The sequence below is a fragment of the Seriola dumerili genome, unplaced genomic scaffold (assembly GCF_002260705.1).
Source record: "Seriola dumerili isolate Sdu_G_001 unplaced genomic scaffold, Sdu_1.0 BDQW01000068.1, whole genome shotgun sequence".
Lineage (NCBI taxonomy): Eukaryota > Metazoa > Chordata > Actinopteri > Carangiformes > Carangidae > Seriola > Seriola dumerili.
The window spans coordinates 8,664,087-8,673,137 of NW_019174323.1; the positions used below are offsets into that span (position 1 = coordinate 8,664,087).

General features: G+C 39.5%; 2 protein-coding genes across 3 annotated transcripts; both read right to left on the reverse strand.

Annotated features, from left to right (window-relative positions):
- Positions 1-7: 7 nt before the first annotated feature.
- Positions 8-3,545, reverse strand: pus3 (pseudouridylate synthase 3). 2 transcript variants are annotated; one of them, XM_022743355.1, is made up of 7 exons: positions 3,435-3,545; positions 2,702-3,122; positions 2,268-2,545; positions 2,000-2,183; positions 1,651-1,760; positions 1,077-1,249; positions 8-463 (listed from the first exon to the last, which is right to left on the reverse strand). In XM_022743355.1, exons 2-7 carry the CDS (start codon positions 3,119-3,121, stop codon positions 192-194), a joined length of 1,437 nt encoding a protein of 478 aa, XP_022599076.1. In that variant the 5' UTR covers position 3,122; positions 3,435-3,545; the 3' UTR covers positions 8-191. The 2 variants fall into 2 exon arrangements, with proteins under 2 accessions (XP_022599076.1, XP_022599077.1); XM_022743356.1 differs by having other exon boundaries at positions 2,702-3,125.
- A 703-nt stretch (positions 3,546-4,248) lies between these two features.
- LOC111220339 (CD63 antigen-like) lies at positions 4,249-7,581 on the reverse strand. The gene is made up of 7 exons (XM_022743397.1): positions 7,412-7,581; positions 6,451-6,639; positions 6,190-6,264; positions 5,912-6,016; positions 5,112-5,249; positions 4,932-5,015; positions 4,249-4,547 (listed from the first exon to the last, which is right to left on the reverse strand). Exons 1-7 carry the CDS (start codon positions 7,457-7,459, stop codon positions 4,476-4,478), a joined length of 711 nt encoding a protein of 236 aa, XP_022599118.1. The 5' UTR covers positions 7,460-7,581; the 3' UTR covers positions 4,249-4,475.
- Positions 7,582-9,051: the final 1,470 nt, after the last annotated feature.

Consider the following 9,051-nt stretch of genomic DNA (forward strand, 5'->3'; position numbering starts at 1 on the left):
TGTCTCCAGAATGGATTTATTTAAAAACAAAAGACATATCTGCATGAAAGAAAATGGAAATACGCTGTTTTATGATACACAAAATTAAATACACTGTTTTGTGTCCTAAAGCAAAATGTATTTATAATCTGGCATGAATGAAAATTAGTACAAAATAAACTTTGGCAAGTCCATTCTCCACGGTTAAAATATTAATCCGCTGCTTTCTGATCTGTACTTTGCTTTGACGATGGCATCTCTGAAGAAAGAGGAAGACTGGAGGAAGTGTGGGAATGTTTGGACCTTTTTCCTCTGTGGACCATTTCACCCCCGTTCTCCCCTTCCTCCCGCTCCAGTCTGCCTCTTTTAACAAAATGGTCTATCCTGGACTCCAGGCTCTCGCAGCACGGACGCTCCAGCAGCGGACGGTAGTTTCTCTGCCTGCTGCCTTCTATTAGCCAGCAGTGGTCAGAGGACACTCCACCTGTGGATGGACACCATTTATGTACAGTACACTCAAGTACAGTGACATTATTTGACCAAATAATGTGCATGATGGTTTAGGGCTAAGCAAAAATATTAATATAATGCACAAGGATGGAAAGTTACAACAGGGTCACAACTATAGAATATTTTTATCAATTGGCCAATTATTTTTTCCATGACTAGATTAATAATTTGTCCATGAAATGGCAGAAAATAGTAAAAAAATGCCCAAGAAATTGCTTGCTTTATTAGTAAAAACAAATCCTCCCATTTGAGAAGTTGGACCCAAACTATGTTTGTTATTTTTGGTTGAAAAATGACTAAAGCTGTTAATCAATTATCAATATACATCGTTGCTAATTCATTTTGTGTTGGCAACTAATTGCTGCAGCTCTAGTCAGCAGGGCTCTCAAAAATTCTTGTCCACGATCATGCTATCACTGCAATTCCAACAAACCTATTTTACATGCTTAAAAATGCATGAAAATATGAATTTAAAACTCATCTGCAAAAATTATCATGGTGCTTCAAAATAAATGAGTGCAGTGCTATTGTGAACGTGATTTTTTTAATGCAAGCCAACTCTTAATTCATCTAAATGAACCTCTCACCTGTCGCCTCCAAACCGCTGATCATCCCGTGGACGACGTGGGTCTTAACTGCACTCTGAGTCCAGTGTTGCTGCAGTGCAGACAGTACATAGTTCACCTCTTCGGTCTCCTGTTTCCAGCTCAGACCTTCAAAGTGGCAGTCATACAGCACCAGAGGGTAGTCTACTGCCATGCTAGTGACAAGAGGGAAAATGTTTAATTAAGATTCTTACTGATGTAGTTTAGCATTATTACGATCACTGATTTAGTTTACAGAGCAAATTATTTATTCATATTTGTTCAGGACTCCTAGTGGGAGTATATATATATATATATATATATCAGACCTTCAAAGTGGCAGTCATACAGCACCAGAGGGTAGTCTACTGCCATGCTAGTGACAAGAGGGAAAATGTTTAATTAAGATTCTTACTGATGTAGTTTAGCATTATTACGATCACTGATTTAGTTTACAGAGCAAATTATTTATTCATATTTGTTCAGGACTCCTAGTGGGAGTATATATATATATATATATATATAATAACAGAAAAGGCAACACAATGTACAAACTCTTCATCAGCAGTCAATGCACCTGTATTGGGGCTTCCTAGGGTTACTCTGCACATCCAGGAGCTGATTAATTATCTCTGGGGCTTCCAGTTTCTGCCCTATCAGTAGAAGCACTGCCATCATGCATCGTACCTGTGGTGTAACACAACAGAGACCGCAAAGGTCACTAATCAAAGTATTCAAAATTTGAAAGAAATTGGCTCCACAAGATTTATGTCTGAATTGCAAACACCGGAACAGTGTTGCTGTTATTGAGACTTTGCAATAAAATAGTTTTAGAACAAAAAGGGCCTAATGTATACAAATAATATTAGCTTAAAATGAATTTTACTTATTGCTGACCACAGCTGTAAAAACATGTCTCTTGATACCTGGTGGTAAAGGAAGGCTAATCCTTTGATCTCAAATATGAAGAGGTCGTATTGATCTGTGCTGGAGGTGCACTGAGGCTGCACAGGCTTGACTGATGCTGACAAGATGGTCCGCTCAAACTGCAGGACTCCGTTGCCCACATCCATTTTGCACAGGTTCCGAAAGTCATGAGTGCCTTCATATCTGTTGGGTGCCAAGAGAGGCTTCAAATCAGAACTATGACTTCAAGGGGTGACATCAGTGTTTTGATTTTGTGCCTTCACCCACCTTTTTGCAGCATCTGCCATCAATGCCAAATCCAAAGATCCTCGGGGAAAGTAGTACCGGTACGTACGGGACTGACAGTCAAAGCGTGCACTGAAACCCTCTGCTACTGGCACCCAGTCCAAGATCCTAATGTCCTGGGGCAGGACTCTGTTCAGCATCTTCACATATGGAACCTCAGTGACGGCAGCTTTATTCTTGGTACTTACATCAACATTTTCAGGGAGCGTGACGCCCAGTCCTCCACAAAACTGTGTGGAGCGCAAATCAATAGTAATGACCTGTGGAAAAGAGACAATTTTACTTAACAATTGCATAACAAAAACTATTCATGCAAGACATCACCCGAATATCAGGCTGTATCCTTCATAGCATATTATTTTCATCATTATTGAACTGTAATTGATAAAACACAATCTTCATATCTGTGTACTCACTTGGGAAAAGGCACTGACTCCTTTATCGGTGCGACCACACCGATGATAGTTGGAGCTTTGTCTGTCCTGGATCAGCCGAGTCTTCAGCAAAGCCTCAAAGAGTCTGGCTTCCACAGTGTTGTCTGTGTTCTCCTGTACTGCAAAGCCCTGGTAGGCCCACCCCAGGTACGCCAGCCGCAGAGCCACATGGCGCCGAGGGTGGGCAGAGAAGTCAAAAGGACGCTCCTTGCTTGCTTTCTTACCCTTTTTACTGCTGCTTCTGGTATTACTATCAGGCTTGCAGGCTGTGCTTCCATTAGTAGATGAACTGGACGTCAGTTCCATGTCCTCCCCAGCTCCACTGCTTTCCCTCAGCTGGGACTTGAGCTTCTCCAGCTCAGCCTCCAGCTCCTTTATTCGCTGGATTAATGCCCCTGACATACTGCTTGAGAAATAAGAGACAATTTACAAAGAATCTCTTAGATAATTCTACACATGACCTAATACATTAACCATTCACTCAATTGGCTACATACTTTATTATTCTGCTTTTCATTTACAGTGATAAAGTATTGTGCAGTGTAATTTCTACTTTTGTTTAATACAGCTCTACTTAATTCAGACAGCTAGTTGGGGGTTAGTCTGTACTTTGGCTGGCTAAATGCTAACGATAAACACAGCCTGTTAGCTCGTGTGGCAAGTTAGTTATTGGGTGTTGGTTCTAATCAATGTCGCAATAAAACCGAGTCTTTACCTGTAATATGAGTTTCAGTGTTGCTGATAAACCTCTGCTTTTCAGTCACTTTTCCAGGCTCCTGCCGCACACATGCTGCTTTTCGTGCTGATAGGCTACTGGTTTGCTAAAGTGGGGCAAATTTCGGGAGCGGACACACTTCCGGTAGAGGATTTCCGGGAAGTGTAGTTCACTACTTAGCCTAGCGTAAAGTCATTTGATTCGTGTTTGGAAACCATTCATTAATGGACACGTCCTGAACAGTGTCCAGTGTGTAAAAAAAAACAGAAGAGTGTTACTGTAGAACAATTTGAATACAAAATATATTTTCCCCAATCTTAACTATTAGTTAATCTTGTAAAATATTGGATAATTTTACCTCGGGAAGGAGAAAATACTGTTTGGCTGTAATTCTCAAAAATACCTACAAATGCACACAGCAGCATGGAGGAGTAACATCCTCTGTAAATTGAACTCCGCATTGTTTGTTCTTGAAAAGACATGTAGGTTGGCGAGTATGAATACATTGTGTGCAGTTTACTACTGTCATTTTACTTAATGTTGCTGCCATTTATTATTTTGTTTGCCACTGAGATCACATTCAGAATGTAAGAGCCAAAATGTCAATAAACTTTACAAACCTCTAAGAAAATCTCAGAAACCATTTGGTTTCCACAGAGCAAGCATTCAGTGAGGGGACCAAGCAACACAAAGATGAACTGTATGAATGAACTTTTTGCAAAACTGTTTGCAAAAGAAAATCTTTTCAAAGGTTCTTATGTAAAACCAGCTGTTAAACATACAGATTGAACCACACAACCACATTACTGCCATGTATCCCACATTTATTGAACATATTCATGGTAAGCATGAAATTTACTATTATAACAGGTGTTTTTATTGTCATAGACCATAATAAACAAAACAATTTCCATTTGTCAAAACCAGAAGCAAATACAATAGATTAAATTTGGCCAAAAAATAAGAAAAAAGAAACAAACAAAACCAAACTGAAACTGTCACTGATTTAGGAATACAACTGTGTATGGGCACGATGGCACATCAGCTGAAGTTTTCATAGTTTTTTCCTTTTATGTCCAGACACAGGCACACCCCGACTAACACTCCAAAAAGCTGTAACAGGAAAAAGGTTGTAAGTTACTGGCAGCAAATTACCTTACAGATGGGTCAAACAGGTTCTTTTCTCTCTCAGTAAATTCTAATTAATTCTGGATTTCACTACCCAGGGCAAACTGGATGAGACAGGCTTTATTATCATTCATGAGATCCTCTCCTTACTTTCTTTTTAAATGTCTACATGAACGTTGTTTATATGAAAATCTACTCATGGAAATTGTTGGAATTTGCATATAAATTATTTATTTGAATGAATTAGTAAATCATGAAGTATCAAAGATACGTTTATGGCATTTCTGTTTTTATCAGACATTCTCATATGCAAGGCAAATATGTTATATTATAATAAAAAGTGTATAAATTCCTCAACAAACAGTTTACCTCTGCGACTCCAAGAGCAATGCAGACAGCACCAACCCACACCAGGTTTTTCAACAGAAAGAGCTTGATAGCCCAGGTACAACCCTGAGGATGAGCACACACATAAGATACTGCATCATTTGCTCACAGAAAAGAATTGATGAAATGATTGTAAACATAAAATGAGTTTTCCCAGCAGACCTTTTTGTGTGCATGGCTCATGTCCTGTCCACAGCCCTCACTCTTCACCACGCAGCAGGAATCCGGCACGGCATCGTGGTTTTCCCAGCCCACACTCTCGGACCAGTCTTCATAGCTGTCTGCACCACAGCAGCTAAACTGTGACATGGTGTACAACACATGAGGATTGCACCAAATCACTGATGTATTTGTAGACCTATTTCTGTACATGTTCCATTGTAAAAAAAAAAGAAAAAAAAAAGGCAAATTCTTCAGGATTGCTGTAGAGGGGCCCAAAAGTATTTTTCTGAGATTAACAAAAGGTGAAACTCCTGGTTTTATCAAAAAGAAATAATTCTCTTCTGCTCTGTTTCGATTTTGATAGCTTAGAACATTTTAATCGACAACAAACAACAAATTCTTTCAGTTATTTGGAAAGCATTGTCTTTCTACAGCATATGTCATATTATAATTACCAATCAGGCAAAGCAGGCAACGTCCCTGAGGCCCCAGATCTTTAGGAGGCCTGAGGGCTTCAGGCTCACCTTGTGGTAATATAATATGAAATGACAGCAACCTTACAGAAATACATGAATGATCATTTCGTAGAGGGATTAAAATATAGCATATATTTTTTTTTTAGTTTAATATTTCAGTTTATATTCTACTTACATGGTACAAATTCCACCATTTTTAATACAAAGTGGAAGAAACGAGGGCTTATTAGGGGCCCACACTTTTTTTTTCTTCTGGGCCCTCTATTGGTTTAATTTGGCCCTGTATATGATCATGTGCTACACATTCTCTGAAGTCCATATCACCTTTTCCTGAACTCTGTTGATGGCGTGTCTGTTCCCCGGGCTGTATTCATTGATCACCGCTCGTGCTTTGGAATTGATACCACTATTCATCTGCAGGAGGGCAGTCTGCAGAGAAAATGTGATTAAAACATTACTATGATCAGCACTAGATCTTTGTTTTATTTAAGGGTTTAATTTAAGGGTTTGTCACCTCTTTATTCTTTAAGAAACACTGTTAATGCTAATTCATTGATCTCAGTCTCAAGTAATTCCCTGCGAGCAGGATTTCAGTGTCTCACCCTGCTGCGGAATATGTAGAAGGCAGCGCCTGTGAATACCTCCAAAAGGATGATCACTATCAAGATGCAGATGAACTAGTTCATGGAGAAACAGAGTGAACAGTGTGAAAGGTCAGTCATTTCCCATCCGCCTTAAAACTTACAACAATCTTCCGATGTGTCATGTTAAAGTCAGAAGTGACCATGTTCCGCTAGACATGTTCTTAATAAGATCTATGAGGAGACAACCCCAAACCCATTATGGAAGATTATGTTACTTACACAAGTCACCATAGAGGAGTTATTAATGAATGCCCCAACATGGCCCAAGAGGGAGATGAGGGCTATGGTGACACCCACTGCAATGAGGACTATAGCAATTTTCGACAGGCCGCCCCCTGCAAAAGTGCCTATCTGTGTGTAAGTCGAGTACTGTAGCACTCCGATAGTGATGAGGGCAACCCCCGAAGCCTGAAAGAGAAATTTAACAACTCGACATTAATTCAGAGCTTTATATCGCAACATGAAACCCACTGAACACAGCTGTGCCGGTGATTTAGTGGCAGTCAGCTGTCAATCTGCTGCATCACGGGACCGAGTGACATCTATGAGTTGCATCTCTAAGGGACTTTTTTAATGAAATTTCTATGTGTGTAAAATAAGCATAGAGGGGTGAATATTGATTGCATTGCTCATATCCATTGTTCTAAAAGTTTTTTAAATTTTTTCTCTATAATAACAATTAAGAAGAGGCCTCAGAGAGTCATTCTGTGCTGATGAGCCACCTTTTTTTCCCCCCACACTAGTTAGTAATTTGAACTTTTACAATTATTCACTTTCTTTTTGCACATGCAAAGGCCCACCCAGCACCCCTTGCTGGTTCATTTGGCCCAGAGTGAGACTGATTATCTTTCATATTTGTAACTGCTCCCTTTACTCTGCCCAACCACTGAGACCTCTGAGACCATCTAATATGAATATGTTTGATACAACCAGAAAGAAAAATTTTCTTTCAACGTATCCTACAAATGACTTAAACTCCCCCGCCTCTTCTTTTATTTCTTCTCTTACAGTGACAGTGTGAAGAATTCCAGTTACAGCAGACTTCCCGTACCTCTTCAAAGCAGTTATCAGACAACCACACATTGTCTAGACAGTGATATTGATTTTGTCTAATAATTTCTTATCAGTCATCACCATTCACAACATTTCATTCATAAATGAAATTACTCACATTACTTACCAAGAAGAGCGCATTGAAGAAAATGAACATGCATTTAATACTGCACATCGTGAGGGCTTGATGCAGACAGTCCAATTCTTTTTTTAGAGTTTATACTCTGTTAGAATAAAAATTAGACCGAACAGACAGCAAACTGCAAACTGTCCTCACTGTCCTCAGGTGTGAACAGACAAGGCTGAGAACCTAAAAGTTATCCAGTGTCACACGAACGTATGAAAATGAACATGTAGCCTGATAACAGCTTATCTTACAAGAACATGATGTCACCGTGAGACTATTTGAATAGTAGCATCAGTCAAGTACAAAAAGCACTATGAAATATGATTGAATATGAATATGAACTCTTAATACTATGGGAATATAATGTGAATATTGAAAAATTACAACAATGTGTCTGGCATTCAGCAGTTTACTTGATTCCTCAAGCAAAGTTTGGCATCATGGGAGAGGTGCATGTGTTTAATAACCTAGAAAAATACAGATGTGTTGTCATACAATTTGAAAATTGTTTTAATTAGCACTTGAAAGGTATTCAGTTTGTTGGTGCACACTCTTCCTCAACTGTATGCAATTAAAAGATGTTAAGAGAAAAGGTTTTACTCTTTTTGAAATGAATACTTTGAATACTTAATCTGAGTTTATCTGTATTCCTATGAGCTGAACTGTACAATTACAGATGATATGCTATAAATCACATATTAAGTTGCTGCCCTAAAATATTTGATGAGTCAACAAAAAAAACAACAGGAGAATATTTATTTGAAAAATGTCAAACGAGGAGAGAGCCGTAGTTTCTTTCTGTCACATCTCAAAGTGTGCCGTGTATCCTTGTAGCCATCTGACTTCTGGAACTTGCTTCGGGGGCTTCCTCCATCCTTTGGAGGACCAAGCTCTCCACCCAGAGCTTCTCCACCAACGTATGGCTCCGAAGCAGCTGCAGGAAACCTGATCCGACTCCACGGGCTGGAAAAGGACCAAGACCTCTGGCTGCAGCAGAATAGTCTCTATCACAGTAACCTCAGGGTGATCAGCGGTGAGGGTCCTTGTGACACACTGCCTGAACTGAATGTCCTCTGTTTTCCTCACATCTCTTTTGATTCGTGTCCTTTTTCTGTCCTGCCTCCATCTCCCGTGTCTCTCTTCTCCCCATTTTCTGCTCTCTCAGAGCTCACGCCAGAGAGTATCAGGCTGTGAAAGACCATGCTGCTTGCTAATTTCAGATGTCATCCTCTGTTTTTTTTTTTTTTTTTACTCTGTCCTCATTAACTACTGAACCAGAGCAGGCTCTTCGAGGGAAAGATGATGACAAAACGGTATCATTTGTGGGCTGAGTCGCGAGGTTTTGCCCAAAAAGTTGTAAATATTAGGACAAAGAGAGGATTGTCTGTTTGCCAATTAGTTTATCTGTTACAGGACAAGTCTTTTACGTGTATACATGAGCATGTGGCTTTATCTTTCTTTGTGCTCATCACTGACTCTCTGTCTATGACGCCTTATCTGCCTCTTCTTATTTGCCTGCAAAAAAATTCAGGCTGAAGAGATAAAGAAGAATATTAAAGACGACTGATGCTGAGTCTTCACAATGCAATCAATATTATTGTTTCCCAGGTTTATTTGAGGACTTCAGTGGACGTCACTGG